Source organism: Vanellus vanellus, assembly GCF_965231255.1.
Source record: "Vanellus vanellus genome assembly, chromosome: Z".
NCBI lineage: Eukaryota > Metazoa > Chordata > Aves > Charadriiformes > Charadriidae > Vanellus > Vanellus vanellus.
This window is the reverse complement of record NC_138908.1, coordinates 73,459,254-73,481,586: the sequence shown is the minus strand read 5'-3', so window position 1 is coordinate 73,481,586 and position 22,333 is coordinate 73,459,254. Positions and strand designations below refer to the sequence as shown.

At 38.0% G+C, this 22,333-nt stretch overlaps 1 protein-coding gene across 1 annotated transcript in view; it reads left to right on the top strand.

Annotated features, from left to right (window-relative positions):
• Nucleotides 1–22,333, top strand: part of HCN1 (hyperpolarization activated cyclic nucleotide gated potassium channel 1) — a gene marked incomplete at both ends in the record, with an annotated part of 202,572 nt that overhangs the window by 132,287 nt on the left and 47,952 nt on the right. The window contains one exon of the mRNA XM_082497157.1: nucleotides 2,512–2,730. Coding sequence (XP_082353283.1) covers nucleotides 2,512–2,730 — 219 coding nt within the window. The remainder of the gene's footprint in view (nucleotides 1–2,511; nucleotides 2,731–22,333) is intronic.

Here is a 22,333-nt window from a genome sequence, read left to right as displayed (position 1 = left end):
TACTTGGGCTTTTATATAAAGGTAGACACCTGTTTAAACTTATCATTTTTTATTTTGTTGTACATTTTTAGTTAACTCTCTTCTGTCATTACACCTCAATTATTCCCTTGTGGTACTACTTCTCAAGTAGTATTTAATTTATTTTTCACTCACCCTCTTGCACACTTAGTAGAAAGCCCTCCTGGTATTTTGTTTCTCCTTGCTTCTCCTCACTTCCATTTTCTTATTCTTTCTTAAAGAAATGCTATTTTACGTAAAACTGTAATTCACAGACTTGGAAAGGATCTCAGACAAGAAATAAAATCAACCAGGATTTGGATAGACTCAAAGACTTTGGTGTAAAAATATAATTTTACTGAAAGAATTTTAATTGAGATTTATCACGCCAAGGATATGATAGAAAAGATTCAAAGACAAGATCAAGACAAGCTTTTATTTTTATTTGATATTTATAATAGTTATGCTAAAAACCCACAGTTTAGGAGCAAGATCCACTGCATGGAGCCCTGCAAGAACTGAAGTTTTGATCTTACAACCTCTTGAATACTGTGGCTTTAATAATGCTACTTGTAGCCTTAAAAAACAGATACTTTTTTCCAGCAAGCAGTTTATTTTTTCCCCAATATAGTCTATATAAAGCTGCAACTGCTAAAGAGTTTGGTATGGGTGTCTAACAATTCCCTTATTATTTCCACCCAAAGGAGATTGATATCAGCTGGAAAGTCCTTCAAAATAGACCATGTCTTGATTGCTACAAGTTACTTTCCTGAGAGAAAGGAAACTTGCATTAAAAATACCTGCACTGACCCAGACGGCAAGGAGTTTCTGTGCTCCAGCTGGGTATTTGAATCCTGAACTGGAGATTTTTCAGGGAAGCTTTTGCAGTTCTTTCATTTTTTGACTATTTTTTAAATCCCCAAAACAAAAGGAAACTTATTTCCTCACTAATCAGTGGAACCCACCTGGTTCCCAGCAGTCTAAGTCTCTTTTTTTTTTTTTTGCTCTGAAGTACACACATTGAAAACCTATTCTTTAGCAGTATTTACAGCACAAAATTTTCATTTGTGAAGACAGAAACAACTCACAAATCTGAAAAGCTTTAACTTTGAAAGCGAAACAAATCTAAATACAGAGGAACCATTAATTTGTAAATTGTTATATTAGTGAATAAATAGTAACTTTATCATTTGCAATCCAAGAATTGTTAGCTTATTTCCCGTTACCAGTTATTTTAGCTAAGAGGGGGTCTAGAAAAAGCATTTTAATAGATGAACACACAAAAGCAGTTAGTAACCTTGGCATTTAAATGGCAAGGGAGCAAGCCTGAAGCTCTTTCTGAAAGAAGACCATTTGAACAAAGCTTGTATGGGTGGAAGAGAGACACAAATATTGGTATTTGAAATGTAAATTTTTATATAAATGCTACTGCTGATTTGGAGATCTGTTTATGTTGACAGGATTATTATTTTTGGTCCTGTATGTTAGACACTTTACTGGATAACTGCCTAATCTTACTAATGTTACCCGGTTCCTCCTTCTTTGCTTCTTCATTTCTGAGATTATTCTTAGTTCTTTGTGGTAAATACTGTGTTTTTCATGTACGCTGTGTGCCCCCAAGCACAATTTTTTTTTTCCTGTTCTTGTTTCATTCTTCTGGCAAGGAAAAGAGAAAAATCTGACAAGGAGTCCCAGGGCTTTTTGGAATGTGTTAAAGTGTCTGCTTTTCTCTGGGAACAGCCCCTTTGTCTCTATGTAAAGCTGAAGGGAGGATGCTGACAACACCTTTGCAGTTTTAAAAGCTTGTGAGTGAGCTGTCAGGTCCTTCTAGTGTCCCAGAGAGAATAAGGGGTAGCTACACATCAGAAATGCAGGACCCAGGTATTCACCTTTTCTTTTTAGCTGCGTTTCACAGACCCTGGCTACCAGCATGGGTTTGCTATGATTGCAGAATAAACAGACTTCTTTTGCATTAAGATGCTTCTGGTATAAACACAATATTACAAGAAAATACAGGATAAATGGACATTACCACAAACACTTTTTTTTTCTGTCCTTGATAAGATGCAATGTGGTTGTGTTTTAAAATGGACAACTCCGAAAAGAAAGAAATGGGGCCAGAGGAGTATGTTCATGCATATTAAAACGAAATACTACCTTCTTGCGCTTGATAAGTCTGCGTGCTCAGCTCTTTCTAATCTGTCTTCCATGGACTGTAAAATAAAATTGACCTTTAGTCTCCTTGTAATTAGGTTAACACCCATATTTAGGAATACAATCATGTATTAAAAATAGTCAGTTTTATTTCATCCCACTGTGCTAAGTATTATCTGGCAGAATCTCTGATGCTTTATCTAACAATTAATTTAGAAGGAATATCTCTTCTCATGCACAGAGGATACATTATCAGACTGCTCTTTCACAGCCAGTAATCTATGATCCCACTATACAGGTACAAATCTATTTTCCCCTTCAGCTGCTTGCTGGCTCAGTCACTTGTCTCCTTTCTTGCAGAACGATTCCTGGGGAAAGCAGTACTCATACGCACTCTTCAAAGCCATGAGCCATATGCTCTGCATTGGTTATGGAGCCCGCGCTCCCGTCAGCATGTCCGACCTCTGGATAACCATGTTGAGTATGATTGTGGGGGCAACTTGCTACGCCATGTTTGTTGGTCACGCCACTGCCCTCATTCAGTCTCTGGATTCCTCACGGCGACAATATCAAGAAAAGGTAACTCATTTCAACTTAACTCCTTAAGTTTTGAAATAGATTAATGGGATGTTTTAGCTATGGAAAAGGCCGAATGAGTTTACATGAAATAATGCTAGTATCCGAATCCTGTGGCAGATTTCATTGAACACAAAGGAATTCAGAACTCTCCATGAGCTCAGCATATTCCTGCATGGACCCACTTTCCTTAGGGAGCAGGCGGTTCTGCGTGTCGCATGCATTGAATGAAATCTTGCATGTGAAACTTGCTTTAAAGTCTTCTGTGAAAACTCCATCCCCTGGTTCAGATTGTGCTTTGTAGCCCTGTGCTACACCCTGTAGGTACTTGATCAAGGTAACTTGAACAAGGGCCTTGAGATCAGTAGCTTGGGTATGTCTTTACAATTTTCTGTCATTCCTTTAGATTGTACTTTAGGGATAACCTTGAACATGTCAAAAGAATGGCCTTTAAATGAGGACCAGACCAAATTAGTTAGTTTTGCTTGGAACTACCTCAGAGAAGTGCTCAGAAGAGTTCTTTGTTTGCTCAATAATGGTATTGTTTGCATGCTAATCCACGACCTCTTAGGTCCTCTCCAAGGACAAAAGGAACGGTGGCCAAAGGGTAAAAAAGTAGAGAGAGTTTAGTAGAAGACAGTTCTTTATGAAACAGGAAGAAAAAGGTTGTTTGATTCCTTTTAGGTGTGATTGCAATTAAAAAGACATAAATGAGTACAGAGTGGGAACTTTCTGGAACAAGTAAAATTTAACACTGTCACTTTTGTAATAAAAGTCAGAGGCAAATGTGGGTGAAGCTATGAAACCAGTAGATGAGGCTAGGTAAGGTGGCATAAGGGAGAAAGAATCGGAAAGAACCTTATCAAGGGACAATGAGCATGTAGAGTTGCTGAGGTACTTAAAAGAAGCCAAAATTGCTTATTAAAATAAATGGAGGTCTGGAGAGGCCATGCCAGGAAGGAGGTCACCTGAGCAAAGTAGTGAAATCAGAGATTTCACATCAGCAAATAAGAAACACAGCCTGAGCAATAGTATTTGGCATACGTCCACAAGAAAGTCCAGAAAGGCAAACTGGGCAGAAATCCCGGTGTGGTGGAACACAAGCCTGGGGGAAAAACCCGGCAGTGAGTAAGCTGAGAAGAGGGTGACCCTGGCATTTCTGGGCAAGAAAAAGGGAAAAGTCTAAAAAAGATTCTAGTAGGAAGGATTGTGGTGTTTTCTTTGCAAGTAGGCAAAGAGGGAGGATTTGCGAGCGTGTGGGAGAAAAAGAGTTTGCATTCAGTTTTGTTAAGCTCAAGTTGCAACCACAGGGTCAATATATCAGAGACAAGGAGACGTAAAGGATGAGCTGTAAGTCCAGTAACAGAAGAATTATCCAGTGGCTGACACATTCATCTCACAGCTGTTTAAAACAGAAGTTTGCAAGCAAGAAAGCCCACACAGTGACATATTTGCTGAAATCACCCTATCTTCCTCATTCAGATCCTCCCAAAGCTCAGGCTAGGCGAAACTAGAACAGGCGTAATTCAAAATGGAAGAAATAAACACAGGAAGACAAGAGAACTTTCATTAAGTCAAATATGTCAAACACCACCTAAGAGCACCAGCTAAGAATTTAACCTGTGCCAAGCATTGCATGCTGAGAGAAATCAAAGTTTGTTAAGAAAACAAATATTGCTCCACACGTTTACTGTTACGCACCAAAGACATCATTTGTCAGAGGAAATTCACAGTGATTATAGACTGTAAATTTTAGAAAGTGGAAAATAAAATCACATACCAAAAAATGCTACAAAAAAAGGATGCATTAGTACATTCTGGTCACTTTGAAGAAGTTCAGATGTTTTTCTGCTGAAGTGTGTGAAACTGTTCTAAGAGAAAAAATGCCTCTCAGATTGAATACATACATCAGATCTTGGTATCAATGAGTGAAGGGCCAATACCTGACAAAGGAGAAAGACATGTCCAAGCCAGGTATACTCAGTCCGTATTCCCTTTTCAGTAAGAAAGTCTGACAGGCCATAAAAGGACTGGATAAATCAATGAATCAGTGGCATCTTAGCACTCCCCTTCCCGTCTTTGGTATAAGTCACATGTGAATGCAGTAGTAAATAAAAGTAATATTTTAAGTGATAACACCCTTGAGATTTCCTAATGTCAAGGAGGTCACCACATCTCAAAGACGTTTGTCTTTGCAAAGGCAACATGTATTTGAAAGAACCAGAAGTACATATGCAGCATTTCTTAACAAACTAGTGTGAAACAAAGCAGCCAAATGAACAGCCACTTGAAAAGGAGGTGAAGATCATTAGTTAAATGTTTTGTCCTTGATATTTTGACAGTTTTTAATAGGAAGATGTTCACCTAATGCTGTGGATGTCATTGAATAGTCTTGATTGAAAACAGGTTAGTATTTCCTCTGTTCCAGTCTATCATGGGCATAAAATATCTGGGAACAAAGTCACAACAAGCTAATAGAGGCAAAATTTGTAGTAGCATACAGATTGTCTCACAGCATAAAGATTTTTTAAATTGGTTGATAAAACAACAGCTATTAGATCAATTTTCACTATGGTATTATTTTGTATATTTTGATTTTCCTCTATTGGTGAGGAACTAAATAAAGCACACAATGTTTAAAAAACGAAAAAAACAATCAAAGTAATTTTACCAATTGAAAATAGTAAAGAGGTATAATATGTGTTTAATTCAATATATACATCTCACAGGAAACGGAAAAAAAATTACAAGTATCTCCATATAGTGGATGCTGTCCCAGTCATGGGAAGATATGTTAAATCACTATTAAAGCTGTGAGAGAATTCTGGCCTTGACATCAACTTCAAATGTCCCAAAGGACATCTCCCTATACTCTGCTTTTATCTTTTCTCTTAATTTATGGTCTTTTAGCACATCTTCAGTTAAATCAGCCTAGTTGAAAGGGAGAAAAGGACCTAAATGTACTTTTCTACAGAGAAAAAACAATAATTGCATATAAAAGTAATTTAAAAGCGACTTACTAACTGATATTGTGTATTTTTGCATAGACAGCATCAGGATTTGAAGCACAGATTGTTCGTTTTTAATTTTTTAAGCATCCAAAGAAATGTTTGCGAATGAATAACAGAGTTAGGGCAGGAGGGCAGCTTTAGATTTTGCAGCACGAGGCCTTGCACCAGCTTTTTGAGTCTGCCCATCACAGCTTCAGTTTGGATATCTAAATTGTCCATGTAGTCCATGGTGAGACAGTCAACAGGCATTTGCAAAAGGCAGCAAGCTCCCAGGGGCAGCTTTGGGGCAGCAGTGGCCAAAGTGTGATTCCCTTTCCCTTCCCAGTCCCTGAGGAATGCCACTCGTGACTGGTCTCTGCTTGGACATCAAGCCATTAACAGCAACTCTCCTCTATCACTTGGAGGAAGAAGTTATCTTCGACACACTCCAGGAACCTCATGGATTGCTTATGCCCTGATGTGTTGTCCCTTCAACAGATATCAGGGTGGTTGAAGTCCCCCATGAGGAGCAGGGCTCATGAACGTGAGGCTGCTCCTATCTGTCTGTAGAGGACTTCATCCATTTGATCTTCCTGGTCAAGTGGCCTGTAGCAGACCCCCACTGTAACATCACCTGTCCCTTCCTTCCCTTTAATCCTGACCCATAAGCTCTTGGTTGGCTCCTCATCCATCCCCAGGCAGAACTCCATGCACTCCAGGTGGTCATTGGCATAGAGGGTGACACCTCAAGACTTGGTAGCCGCTCATTCAGCCAGTGATGCCTCAGCATTCTTGTAAGAGGAATAGGAGGCAGCTCTTCCACGTTTTCTTAAGTTTCAAGCACTTTGTGGTTAGCCTGAAGGTGGAACAACACAGGTGCCGCGTTCTTGGCATGCTCATTAGCACTGCTTTGGCACCTAGGAAACTTTTCTGGAAAATCTTAGATATCTGTAAGTATCTCATCTGTAAGTATCAGGGACTTGTGTATTCCCACAGGAGTCCGGGAAATGGCAATTCTGATCATGATGCAAATGCATAGGGAAGGAAAAGCTACAGCAAACTCAGGACCACATCACTATTTCATTAGGCTTGTACCAGCTTTTGGTATATTTTTTATTAAACTAAATAAAAATATCCGTATACATGTAAATGGAAGTGTAATTTTTTGCCAGTTTGCACTTGCAGGAGTCCAGACTCAGATGAGATAGAGTGAAACAGATAAAGAAGAGTTTCCATTGCCGACATAGTATATATAGTACTCACAAAAATCTTTGAAAATCTAGTTGTGCTGCCTTTTTTTTTTGCTTAAATTGAACAGATGTTCAAAATACAAATTGCAGAACTTGAAGTTTAGACACCCAGCTGAACTTGCAATACTGGAGTTTTAGCACGTAATTCCAGGATCTGATCTGATCTAAGCAGCAAAGTTTCTCATGAAATACTGATTTCTAAGTTCAGTAGCTTTTCATGGTGTTCACATTTTTTTTTAAAAAAAGGACCTCCTGGTTTTCTGATGCTGCTGTTGGTTTTTAGAAAGCCTGAAAATAGTGTAACACAAAAATGTTCTGTGACAAGTCTCAACTCCTTCTTTTTACTTAGAAATAGTCTATTTTCACTTATACAGCATAATTTTAGCAATAGGTCATGTCATGTTGAGATTGCCGGAGAAGGTGAGCCGCTTGGCAGATAAGTCTTATCTTTTCTGTGCAGTTGTGCTACAGTATACGTGCCACCCCAAAGGAATTACCTGTTTTGGAGAATGAGGGATGGTTTACCTTATCCTATGGTTAAATCTACTCTCAAGGAAAAAGAAAAGGGAAATAGAGCAATATTTTGTCACTGACTATCAGCCTGTAGTTTTGCAAGTTTTTATAAAAATCTCATCGGGTTGCACAGATATGTATCCTAATTAGCTTTGCCACAGCACAATATTTTAAATAGTAAACAATTTTTTGAAGTACGTTACAAGTGATCAGGTATACAAGAATTGCTAAAAATTTTGTACAGTCTCAGACCTTCAGGACTGAGTATTGACTGTGTCAAAAGCATTATAGTCATTGTAGTATTGCAAAGTAGAAAATTCATTATTTCCTAAATATTTAGGCATAATTGAGGGTCATTGCCTGAAAGAGTATCTGTAGATTATTTCTGGAAGTCATAATCCTTGGTTTTGTGATTTTATTTGGAAGTCTAGGGTGTCTTATAGTTAGAAATCGGTCTCTAACTTTTGGATTATTTTTGAATCATTTTATCATCTTATGCTGTTTTGGCAAACATCAGGTGACAGGCTGCTAAATAGATGTATGTAGTATTCCTCTCTTCTGTGACCCTTATTGATCCTTGTAGAAAGCGCTGAGATTTCTTAGAATAAGGCAAGTTATTGAAAGATATTTGGTACAACTGAATTATAAAACATCCTGAAAGGGAAAAAACACGTGGCTGCAGCTCAGAAAAAAATTTTCAGATATTCTGTTTCACAGGGTGCATACTATAATTTAGAAGAACACGCATGTAAAAGAACATAAATAAATAAAGTAAATAAATAAATAAAGTAAATATGTTAGTTCTTTTATTTGTGTGCATTCTTTTAAATATTTTTATGCATAATTAAGACCATTTTGGACTCCACCTTCTGACATATAAATGACTATGTAAATACAGCCGTGAGAGCCAGTGTGGGCTGCACAGAGACTTATTCATCGAACACTGAAATATTTGTTGTGTCAGAATAGGGCCTCTACTGATATCACTTGCTTTCTCTTTCTGTGAGCTCATTTTTATCAATTTTTGTTTATTATAATTACCTGAATTTTTGCTGCACATAGCCGTGATATTTAATTTGACCTTGATCTTCCCAGGTTTTGAAATGGGAAAGAACTATTGCAACACATAAGGACAAAAGCTATTCCCCCTTTCCTCCTAATCAAAAATTAGAAGTCGCTCACCTTTAACAATACAGTGATAACAAAATAAAGCAGCTTGTTTCCTTTCAAGTGGAACTGAACGGTATGCGAGGGTAGGACTTTAGGAGAGGAATATAAATCGGTCAGAACTTTCTCACAGGGCTGCTCTCCTCTTTTGTGCTGCTACTTCATTACTGTGTTTCAGCTTCTCGTTACGGTCAGTCTTGCTGGGGTAATTGCGCTGGTTATTTTTGCCTCGCATCTCTAAGAAGGTGATTGGTTCCTCCCAGTACAGCAGGTACTATGCCAGCCAAGTGCTATCCGCCCGGCTGCGTCATACCTGTGCCAAACTGTAATAGACTCCCACTGCTTCTAAAATGACAGATGGGACTTACTTTGATTTATTGCTGTGTTGTGGCTAATTTACCTATAAAGCGTTCTGCTGTCTTGCATTATGGATTAGGTTTCTAACAGTTTTCCGTATAAAATTGCAAAGCAAGCTCCTTACAATTTCAGTCGTGTTCATGATGACTATATAAAATTAGCTGTGAAGGCATGAAGTTATAACAGAGACAGATTTTACACACAATGTGCTTTCTTTTCACAGTAATTTTCATAGGGTTACATATTAAATGGATTTTTTTTTTTTAAAAAAAGGAAACAAACAACAAGGATCTAACTTTTGTTTTTCAAAATCTCTGTTCAGATATAGCACAAATTACCTTTTAGCAAGAGAAAACTCTGAGATTCACACCAGATATATATAACTGGTAGCAATTATCCCAGTTACATTAGAATGATTGTGCTTGTGCCCTGTATATGTAGAAGGAAATAGCACTCAATATTATCCAATATAATACTATGAGTGAGAAAATAATCCTTGCTGTGCAGATTCTTTTTTTTTTTCCTTTGCCTTGTTAGGGAGGAAGGGAAGAAAGAAGGACTGATTATTTTTATCTTGACTTTTAAATCATAATTCTCTCCTGACCTCACCCTGTTTCTTGAGGTTTGAGTTATTTAAAGCACGTCTGCCTTGAAAACAGAATAATTTGTATAACTAATACATGCGGTATAGATTTATAAAGGCTTTGGAGTGAAGAGGATAGTAGTAGGACTGAAACCTCTTCTCTGCAAAATAATGTTTTAAATAGTCCTTTGTATTCTATTGTATGCTAAACTAACAGTTTTGTCCAAGTGGCTACTAACCTTGAAAAAATATTTTACCACTAATTCAAGAAACCTCCATTAGAACAGAGACCCAGTAATGAATGTAGAAGTAAAATGTTTTTATGTCTATGTGTCTTCATAAAATGCACTAGTCTTACCTTTTCCTGCAGATTTCTGCAACCAAAAAAAAGAAAAAAAATCAATAAACCTTTAGGACACATTTTTTCTAAAGACTAAATATTTACTAAAAGCATAATGAAAGCAGATCCTTTCATAAAAATGCGGAATGCTATGGGTTCACACTGTACAGTTTTGGGTTAGGAAAATGTCACTTTTGCGTCTGTATGATCTCCTTCTAGACAAAATATTTGTTCAACAGCTGCCTTGTATTAGGGGCAGCGCTCAATACCTGTGTATATTCAGGCAGAGCTGGTTGAACGTATTTTTTCACTGCAGAATTAGATGTAACAGAGGTAGTGGAAAGGCATCTGTGACTTCTTCCTATGATATGTCTGCAAGGAAGAAAGCAGCTGGAAGTAGCAGGAACCAAAGGATATGTGAAGTGGGAGTCAGGGAGGGATGAAGGCAGGGAAGAACTGGGACTGCACCAGGGGCAAAGGCTGTGATAGACATAGGAGCTTATAATGAAGGATTTGTTGATGGCCCTTGAATTCAACTGCTGAGAAGAGCCTCCCACTGGGCAGTACATGACCTTATTTGGAAGAAATTTGGAAATGATTTGGCGTGCCCTCTGATTTTGGGGCAAAGGGATAGAGATGAGCTTTTTATTTCCACCTGCATTTCCCCCACTTACTTTGAGCATCAGCAGCTTCTATAAGCGGACAGTGCAAATAAAATAATAAGAGAGACCCAAAGTGAGAATGATCAATGGTAATAATTACCTTGACACCGTCTCACATCACCCAGTCAGCTGGCCACAGGGTTTTGGCTTGTATTGGCAGAGACAGGATAGCAGCTGATAATCCCTGCTCCGTCAGTTGCACCTGTAAGGCAGACAACAGTATTTACTGTTCAAACAGTTTTACTAGAAAAAAATTCTGAAAGGAAGTAAATGAACTACTGTAAAAAGGGAAGAAGATTAAAAGCTCTAATGGACTATATTGGGCCATTGAATTTAAAGCAAAACTATAAAAATCAATGAATAACTCTGACTGAAAAGCAATGACACAATAAAACCACCAGTACATGCAGCTCAGTAAATGAAAATATAATTCATTATCGTGCAAAGATTGTGGTTTAAAGTTCTTTTTGCAAAATATCTAAGAAACTGGCTCTTGCTTTATACGAGTTTGTGATTTGGGAAAGATAGCAAATAACAGTGTAACCTTGCCAAACAGTGCCAAATCCAAAAATTATTTGGGACAGACATAAACCTTAACTCTTCCTTGGCTTTACCTCGGCTTTTTCTTTCTTTCTTAGTTTCTCAGTCTACCAGTCTCCCTCCCAATCCCTGTGTCTCCAAGGCACTTTCTGTGTTTTGCAGCGAAAATTTGTCCTCTTTTTCCTCAAAACCCTCCACAGAAACTGTCTGTTTTGTAGGGTTTAAAGAAGATCATTTAAACCTTCCACCAGTCTTGCCACGGCAGGAAAAGAAGTGTTTCATTTCTGAGTGATGCTGTTCCACTTACATCAACGAAGTGAGAGCTTCCCGAGGGAGGGCGCAGCGGTGTAATTACATAGAATAATGTTACAAAGCAGGAAAAAGCAAAAAAAAAAAAAAAAAAAAAGAATAATGAAAGCATTGTACTGTGGCACATCCATTAGTATTAGGTGTATGCCCCATTGCATGTGACATTTAAATTTGCAGTACAGTTATGAACAGAGCAGGGAACAATCCCGTGGCAGGCTGAGAAAATGAGCTGTCTCAATCTGACGCGGCTGAAGGCGATTCCTCAGCGGGGTGGCCTGGGTTTCTGTGTCACACCAGGGCTAATGGCACAAAAGTGCTCAAAACACAGTTTAACTTTATAATTTACATTATATGCAACTTCTAGCATACTTTCCCTGGGTGGCAGAGAGGGCTTCTGTGCTGGCCGTCAATTTGAGAAGATGTCAGTATCAGGTGTGAAAAACAGAAGGAAACGCCAGCTTATACTTGACTTAGCTGCTGCTTTAGCCCTTAAAAACATTAGGCTACCACAGGCAGTTATTATTTATAATGAGGTTCTTACAAAACACTGAAGTTTTAGCAGAAGCAATAATCTGTTTCTGTAGTTCGCAGGAATTGGCATCGCAGAGCCCATGTGCTATATTTGATTATGACTACTCAAGATAGTATTTCACTGTCTACGCAGCTTTAAAATATATTGATTTGTTGTGAAGACACTCAAAATTCTTCAGGCTCTGTTTTCACATTCAGTTGAGAAACAAAATACAAAGGAAGAGCCTTTCCTTGCCTTAGCAGCTTGTTACCTGTGTTTTTCACATAGCCCATGTGTTGCTTTCCCTTTAGGGGATGCACTACTGTATACTCCTGTACTGTTTCTGTACACTTTCATGGCCATTGCACAAAACTTTGTGGTCTAGACCACATCTCGTGAAGACTGAAAAGGGGCCTGGTGATCTTTTATTTATCTATTGCATGCTTAAAAAAACAAGCCCCTCTCAAAACAAAACACAACAAACCAGAATTCTTTTAAAAAAACCCAAACACTTTGTGTTGCCCACCTGGAAGGACCCTCCTGACAGGGCTGCACAGGTGCCGGGTCAGCTTCACGGGGGGTCCTGCACTGCAGCCTTCCGATGGGATGCCATTGTCAGGGCTGGTAATGGTGTTGAGAGTACTAGTTCGGGACTTAGATTACCAATGGCACAAGTGAAACGACAGTCATTGGCGGCTATATCATACTCACAGCCAGTGGGTACTGTAGTGCAAATTGCTTCTCTTGCCCTGGGAAAAAAGGGTCCTTTATTCTACTCTAAAACTAAGGTAAATTTTGCTAAAAATTTCAGATGCCGAGCAGAGTGCTCCTGAAATTACTTGATAGCGAGATAGAGATATGTATTTTATAAATCTGATTTCTGTTAAGTCAAAGCAAATTTAAGTATCCCTTAGGTCTTTTTAGTTTAGAATTTTTTGTCAATTTTTTTAAGAACGCTTTGCTAGCCTTCACTACTTTCACGTTTTTTCATAGCATCTTATAGATGTTTTTCCCGCTTCTCCAAAGCTCTCTATATTTCTCCTTCTTGTTACGGGGGAAGGAAAAAAGGAAAATAAAGGCATTATTTGACAGAAGTTCCATTATTTCTCTTTAGCAATTGCAGCTTTGTGACTTTACCTTTGGATGAACCCAGCTACATTGAATAAAACAGTTTTCCTGAGTGTTTCTGCAGAAATTATCAGCACAGAAATACAGTACCATCATTTCTTTGAGAGTTAAATCTCCACAGAGATGTGGGAAATAATCCACTATTACTAAGAACTTTTTGGCTGCCTTTTTGGAAAATAAAAAATAAGACTTACTCTTTATGTGAGTTTTGATGCATTTGGATGATTGAATTGTTGATGCATTGAACTATTTCTTTACAACCAGAAGTATCACAAGGATTGTTAGTCTATTTGTTTGAATGAAGCTATAAGTTGCCTTAAAATGTGTTCTTTGAACAATGCTCCATTGGCTTCTCTATCCCTAATAGACTCTCTAGCTCTCTTATTTCTCATTTTTATTCTAATTAAAGAACTATCTTTAAGTCTTATTAAAACTTAATAATTAATAAAAAGTCTTATTAAGTTTTTCCTGTACCTAGTGAATAAGTTCCATAATTCTGGAATACAAAAGGATACATCCTGTCGCTCACAGGTGTTCCTCTGCAACCGTCAGGTCTATAATGATGCTTTTCAAGGGACTACAAAAGGTTGCTTGTAGTATTACTTTACTGCCATGGCTGTCATTTATCAGAGAAGCCTCCAGGTGCCATAAATTCATTTCCCTGTGGGTATCTCTGAAGTGTTTATATTTCAAGACTAGATAAAGACAAAGAGAAAGAGATAAGAAGATTACAGATATTTTGTAAGAATGAATGAAACACAGCGGCTGGGAACATGAAGAAGAGGAGAAGTTTGTCAGACTGTTGCAGTTGCTGGTGCAGAAGGCACAGAATTGTGAATATTTTGAGATATTGTGAGTTAACCTCAGTGATTCAGGTGAAGCTGGAGACTTCACCTGAACAGTGTGACAAACAATTTTAGATTATCTAAAGAAATAAATTATAATCTCCAGGTCTCCTTTATGAGCGGAAGGGCTCTGCATCACGCAGAAACAAGCCCTATGCTCAAATAAAATATGCAATAAGGTTTCAAACTGTATGTGTTAAACAACAAATGATAAAGTAGTAATAGTATTAATGAGGTTACCTGCTCAGAATAGAGGTTTTCTGGTCTCCTCTAAGCTCCTGCGGTTTTAAAAACAAAAAAATCTTAGTACTGCAGCTGTCTGACACTGACTGAGATGTTTACATATGAAATTTCTGCAGGGAGGTGGATTAATTGCAGCCAATAGCCCTGTGCAAACCGTTCTTTCCCACGAGCAGCCTCTGCATGGGATGAGTCTTCGTCAGTGTTTCCCACCACCTTGATTCCGTGTAATTGATTATGCTTTATTGGAAAAGCAAGGTGAAATGGGATAATCTACATGGGTATTTCTATTCCTATGAAGAACAAGAGAACTTTGTCTCTCCCTGCCTTGATACGTGCTTATTAGGCAAAGCAGAAAAGACACTGAGAGATGCTCAGCTTACAAGAACCATTTCCTCATCATTAGGACACAGCTGTGAAATGAGGGAAGGCTAGTTTCAGGTCTCCAATTTGAGGTCAAAAAAAGCAATACACATATAACTGAGCAACTGGACCATCTTTGTTTACTGAGGAATCTCTTTGTCTCTCCCTTTAGCTTTCGGCAGACCTTCCCATGCATGACAAACTTTTTGCCGTGCAAGTGTCTTTGAAATGGATCCATTTAAAAAGCAAGTTCTTTTTGATGAATTGGCATTTTCCACTAATTAATACAAAAGGAACTGGCAAGCCATAATTAGGTCTTATTAGAGCCAAAATTTCCAGGATCAGCAGCTATATCGTGCCAGTGTTTCTGTCTTGCTTGTGCTGGTGCTGCTTGTAGCATAGCTGTTGGCACAACACCAAGCAGATGTAACAATTATGGTGCTAATAAAACTTTTTTTTCCTTCTTTTCATTACAACTATTAAACAATAGATATAATGTTACATAACTTCAACCTAATTATACCTTTTTATATATTCCTTTTCCAAATTACTAGTTCAAATTGCTTCTTGAAATAATTGGGTTTCCTGCAGGCGAGGTGCTGACAACTAAGCATGCCCAGTTAGTTAAGGCGTTGTAGCACGTGCCGAATTTAGCATTATGCAATGTTTCTGTATTCTAGGATCAATGGGATGGGGTGAAGCCCACGCCACTGGAATTGTTCCTGATAGGCAGACCCAACACTCATCTCTAACAAAATTTCATTCAAGAGAAAATAGGTAACTGACACTTGTCACCCTGTGTTCAGGGTCAGCATCGAAGGTAGCTGCAGTGTGCATTCAGTGCCTAGGGACAGACGTCCCCATCACAGGTCCTTGAGCTGCACAAACTGCCCTCAGTGCCAGAACTGAACTGAAGGAGCAACCAAGCAGAGATGAGCTGATCTCCCTCAGCCACCGCTTCCCACTGAGTGCATGTGGGGAACAACTCCTTCTGCCTCTTCTCACTCCACTCCAGGCGCTTCTTTTAATGGCACAGGCAAATTGAAAAGAAAAAAAAATGGAAATCAAAGCATTCAAAAGATAAGGAAAATTGTACAAAATGACTGGACAGGTATTAAATTTCTCTTTGAAACTGGCAACTTTAAGGAGACCGTTACAGAATATCTGATATTTTTAAATAAGCTGTCATCTGTACAATCTTTTTCTCATTAAAAAAGAAAATCATCCTGCCTTAGACTCAATACAGTTTCACCTATAGTAGCATGGAGAAGAAATGCTTTTATTTTTGTGCCTCGGGGCTTTGATAGTTGTTTCATTAAATCAGAATTCTGTCATTGCCTCTGTGAAGGAACTGAGCCTGGTTTTCAGGTTCCTTCCCTCTCCTCCCCTCCCCTTTTTAAACCAGTAAAAAGCAAATTTGCACAAGATAAAGAACAGACTAAGAAAACAAATCCTATTCAGAAAATTCTCTATAACTTAATTAATTTCTCAATTACACTAATTAAAAAAACAATAATAAGAGATTGTGTATTTTGTGGCGATTGAAAGGAAACGTTTAATTACTGCGTGTAAGTAAAATGACAGCTTAAAGCATTCTTGCAAGCAACAGTACTCTTTGGGGGGTAATTAGTGAAAAATAGATAGTAAACAGATGATAGCTTTTAGGCTAAACAAATCACTCAGTTCCATGTCATGATAAAGAACTATAAAAGTGAACCTATCACACCATTCAACAGGAAACTTTTTATTTTGATCTATGGTTGATTATTAACTGGTTTTTTTTCTTTCTGTGAAAATATTTATATGCTAAGCAGAGTAGCAGTGAAGAAAGCAGATTGTAGAAATATCTCTGGATTCGTAGTGAATTCAGCCATTCAGTGACTGTGGGGTGGACATGTGAGCTTATTACTTTGCCCCTACTGAAATACAGTAACCAAATGGTTGATGGGCAGGTTCACTGTTTGGTGTCTTTTCTGAACAAAACCAGCTGCCTGGTCATTTGGGAACAATCTGTGCTTACTCGTTTTTGATATATATGATATATATATATATCACAGAAAATCATGCTATGAGTAAATGTTAAGGTTAGTGCTAACTTCAAGTTTGACCAAATATTCGGTTAGAGATTGTCCTTTGGTGCCTCGATAGTCAGATCAAAAGTTCAGATGGCTCATGAAATAACCTGCCCTTGTAGGTAGAGGACTAATCACAAATAAAAGGTGTTTGTGAAACGGAAGTCATTCCTTTTTCTGATGTGGTTGGGGGAACACATACAAGAGACGGACAGGGATTTGAGTCTTATACCCGTTTGAAACACGGAGATATTTCAACATGCAAACCTTTTCTTTCTTTTCTTAATAATCCCATTCAAAGCTAGGATGAAAAGGATTTTGAAAGGATGAACTGTGTGAGCACCAGATGTACAGTAACACTTGCAAAGGGCACAGCAATGTTTCTTGATTCCTGGTTGAATTTCAGTTGATAGTCCCCTTTGGCCAAGTGCATGGAAACTGGCTGCAGCCCTCTAGTGAGCATGAAGCAGGAGCCTAAAGAGACTATTTTTAATATTAAGACAGAATCAATGAGTTAACTCATGCACAGATGAAAAAAACTGTTGTCATATCGAAGAGAATGAGCACTGCAAATCACAATACATAGTAGCCGCTACTGAAGAAAATGCTTTTAAACGTTGGGTGAGACTGAATAGAAGTTGAGTTTAAACACTTTAGGAATATTTATTGAGAATTCTGTGCCACTTGGGAAGGTGTTTTTGACCTTTCTCTCCTTCCTGTCCTCCAGTAACCTAAAAGCCATTCAGGCCCTCAACCAAGGGCAGTACATAGAAGCTTAGACTGATGCTGTGTTTGCATAATGGGAGGGCCTTGCAGTAACGAGGACTACTCATGAGCGAGGTAGGATTCCCTTGCCGTATAAAAGAGCCGATCGGTGATCATGTTCTTCACTCAGTTCGAGCTGCCGGTAGCTGAAGCTCCAGGCTAGAGGCGCCAGCGGAGCTAATGCAGAGCAGCACACCCAGTGTATGACCGTTCGGGCCTGTAGCCGTGAATCCAGGCGCACAAACAGTCCGTGAATGGGCTGTATGACCGACAACGACTGCAGAGAAGAGATAATAACTTTGGAGACCTTTCATCACCTGGCTGACAGTTTTATTAAACAGCAGTGTTTGCAATCTCAGATGGAAAAGATATGCGTAAGAGTGCCCTGCAGTATCTACGTGGCCTGCCCAGGCTCCCACAGTCAAACAACGGCTGGGCCAAAAATAGGGGTTCCCCATCTTTTTTAAGCAGGAATGCTGGCTTTATCTTTTTTACACCGCTGTGTGTCAGGAGTAATGCCTGTAGCTGGTGAGATGTTACGGAGGTAAAGAAGAGGAAAATACCAGGTTCTTGGAATAAATGTGACAAGAGAAAATCAAATGGAAAATCTGTTAAATAGCCATTAATAAATATAAGCTATAAAATTCTTCTCATTCCTTTCCCATTAATCTGTAAATTAATGTCTTTTACTATTATTTTAACATAGAACCCACTTACAAAGTTAGACTGGAAGTTCTTGCAAAAAGAAAAAAAAAATGTAGTCTGCTGTCTATGATTGTTTCATGTTATTCAAATTCTTCCCGGGAGAATCAAGCCTCAGGGACTTTTTCAGACATTATTTTTATTTATACAGATCAGATTATTCATTTAGCAAACAGAAGCAATGTCACATGATATTTAGACATACAACCACACAGCTCAGCTAGTGAGTTGGAACTATTGCATACTGGGTTAAGAGATCATTTTAAAAGCTTGTACACAATCTATTATCTAATTACTCAAATGACTAAGTGAAAAAAGCAAATTAATTTATTATTTCCTATGAGAGGGAGATAGATATGATAAAAGGGGGGAAATGTGCCATGTGAAACTACATTTTCTTTTGCGGGAGGGGGGAATTTCATGTAATTTGCACATACCATTTTAATAGCATTACATAATAGAATATATGGAACTTAATTGAAACAGCTTATAGAGTGTTTTAGCTAAATGGCTGCTTTAAAATACACAATTGCATTCAAAACAGTATCTTTAAATAGAAGTTACACATTTTCAGTATGTGGTCTTTGCACAGAATTCTACAAATCTTATCCCTTTAATCTTAAAAAGTATATTTTTCTGAAAAGTTGTTGTAAAAAGTTGATGTTACACCTATTTCCTAAACAGAAAAACTGTTCCCCTTTATATTCTTTCAGTACTCATTCACTGCACTTGCAGTTACCCTTCTGCTGCAGAATGAAATCTCAACAAATGAAATATAGATAAGTTGCTTAAAAATTAATTGCCTGTGAATTTTTGGTCAGATGAAACTTCAGTTTGGGTCTTTTAGGTTCCTTTGTCAATGTAATTTGAGTGATAAGTCAATATTCAGTTGAATACCAAAGTTAAGCGTAGTAGACATTAAAGATATTCCCATGAATTGTATACCAGAATGTTATTTTGATATGTTTAATTTTTAAGTAGGAATTGAAGTTGCCGGCATATTTAATAGTTCATGTAAATCCATGATCATTTGATTTCCAAATCCACTTATACATTTGAATAACTTTGAGAAAGAGGCAATAAAACCTCTCATGTAGTTAACATGGCAAAGCCTCTCCCCAGTTGCGATGTGTGATCATCACTCAGTTCTGTCCGTGTCCATGCAGCTTTTGTCGTCCCAGAGCTATGTATTAGTGCTGCTGGGGAAGGGAGGGGGGGCAGATATTTTTAATACAAAATACACTTTCCACAAAGTAAAATTTTCCACCAAAACCATTAACCTTTCCACACTCCAAGAAAATTACATCCGTTTTCCATCAAAAAAAAAAAGTGTAATTTAGTTTTAGCTTAAAAGATTTTATGTTTCATTTTGAATAGCTTAAACATTAAGCTGTGTTTGCTTAAACAACCATTGCAAATGCCATCCCTCCTGGTCTGTATATTGGGGTCCCTGTTGAATCTCCCCTCTTTTCTTGAAAGTTTGTCTGTCTGGCACCTCCTGCAGACAAGTGAGGGGCCTAACATTCCCTGTATAAGAAAATTAATGTCAAACTGAGACAACATTAAGTGTTTAGGTGCTTTGAAACAATTCCCTTTCCCTTCCCCTCTCCCCCTGAGCCATTTCAGAAAGTTTTTCACCCTTTTCTTCACTGGAAAAAAAAAAAAACAAACCAACTCTGTAGGTAGAAAATAAAATCTTGTGCCTGGCAAAGCGAAGGACAAGAGGAGAGGCAAAGCTCCTCGGTTCACAGAATCACAGAATCACAGAATTATCAGAGTTGGAAAGGACCTCTAGAGATCATCTAGCCCAACTCCCCTGCTAAAGCAGGATTGCCTAGAGCACATTACTCAGGACTGCATCCAGGCGGGTCTTGAAAATCTCCAGAGAAGGGGACTCCACAGCCTCCCTGGGCAGCCTGTGCCAGTGCTCTGTCACCCTCCTTCAGCTTGTTTCATTTGTTAAAATTTTAGAAGCACAGTTATAAGGGCAAATGAAAGTAACCCTTTAGTATTTTCCTGTTGGATCAGATGCTATATGTATGTGTATCACAATAGAAAGGTTCGTATTTTAGAATTTTTAAATAAATTATTATTTTAAAATACATGGTTACAGTTGATACTTAGCAAGTTGGTCAGTGCTAGTCATTTAGACCTCCCCTAAGATCAATGGAGAGAGAGATAAGGATGACAAAGGCGAGTTTATTTCATCTATGCAAGACATGGATTTTACAAGGAGATTAATTGCCCCTTGTTATCTCTCTCTCGTTATGAGAGAGTCAGGATAACTGGTTTAAATTAGACACTTGACTTTTAGAAAGCTGAACTAAGGTATTGCACTAATAACTTTCCAATCTTCATTGTCAGTTCACATTTTTCAAGACTGTTTAGCACAGAAAGAGAGTAGTCTTAGTTTTATAATTCTAAAAGTTTCTGTTTGAAGTCCAATTCTGGTGATAGTCAAGTTTGCTGCCTTGTGATTTGCTTAATTTTTTTGAACATAGTAGTAGATGAAAATTTACAAAGATGAAAATCATTTAAATATTAGGATGTATAAGAAGCTTCTGGGATCTCTTCTATGTGACACCTGCTACGTAGACCATAACATGTCATCTACACAAAAGTGATTAGTGTATGTAGACCTCATCCTGCTGTCACAAGCAAAGCTGGTGTTCTTTGTTCAGCAATTTTCTCTGTTTCACATTCACTACTGCCAGTCCTTCCCCCACTTTGGTTGTGGGCCCATTGTGAGTTTTCCAGTCATCCAGCTGGAGCAAGCCTAGTAGAAAAATACCTAAAGGCATGATATTGTCACTAGGCTTTACATAATACCTTCAGGAGTATGCTGATGAATTCAATGATGGTATCAAGCTTAGGATGGTAAAAAGCTTCAGATGCTAATATTATAGAAAGATCAAGATACTTTACAGAAAGAATGAGTTGAGTTTTGAGAGGCGAAGTAATAGGAACAAGATGAAACTCAGAAATTCAAAATCCAAGGACTTGGGTACGAGTGCAAACTGCTGCTATAAACTGGAAGATGAGGAGCACAGCAATTGCGAGTGGCAAGGAGAAAATGAGGAATCCGAGTGACGAAGCTGCTTGTAGAATGACTGCAAACAACCATTTCAATGCATCTTGGTTTTCCACTGGATGGGAAAGAAAAGATAGTACAAACTATGAGTTGGTGAGACTTCCTTTAAAATATTATGTACAGTTCTAGTAATTGCAATTTGAGAAAGATGAACTCGAACTGGAATGGATGAAAAAGAAGAGGGCCAGTGTGCTATCTTCTGAACAAAAAGTGGAGTAGATTATTTGGACGAGGCTGGGAAGAGACATGATTCCCATCTATAAACACTCCAGAGAGAAATACCAAGGGACAGGAGCTTTTGGAGCTGCTAAATAATTTTGTACTAAACTTTAGTTGATTTAAGCTGCATATGCATACATTTAGACTGAAATTTAAAATAAGGTTCAAAACTATATATAAGACCAGTGAGCTTCTTGAAACAATATTCGTAAAGGACTGATGGAAGGAGAAAGCCTCAGTGGTTTTGAGATGGCTTGATTTGTTTATAAGGAGTTATATAATGTGAGGTTTTGCAATAGCAGGGCAATAAATTCAATAACTCAGGGGACCTATTTTTCCTAATGCAGTTTAGAAACCACGCAGAATGGTGATGGTTCTTCACTTGAAGTTCATTATTTAGAAAGGCATCATCTTGGTCTGATTGCCTCCTCTCACCTTTCTGCTCCTTCTCAGTGAGCTAGATCTCCTGCATATTACAATCCTGCTTAGATTCTCTTTTATACATGGCAGGCAAGCATTTTCAATACTGATGAATTTATTGCATCTAAATTGTGGGACAGAACTTAATTCAGCAGAAGGACTTTACAAATTATCTCTGCTTTCTTTTTACATTTGTAATCAGTATATGGGATTTAGTTTTTTTACACTTCTCATTGAAAAGTTTTTTTTCATAAGGCTGTTGCTTGGACTGGATATAAACCTCCGATAAAGTAAAGTGCTACTGCCTCTTTTTTTTCTAGTCTGTCTATATATGATTCATTTTATGTTAACATCTTATACAGTATGTCAAAAACACAATTAAAATATGTTATGAATGTACTTTAAGGGTCAGGATTACATTTGTGGTAAAAGGAAAGAGAACCTGAACATAAACATTTTCACAGATGCTTATAGTTTTCTGGGGGGTGAACTTTCCTAGAAGTGAGACTCTGTTGCCAAGGACAAAATCGTATGAAATA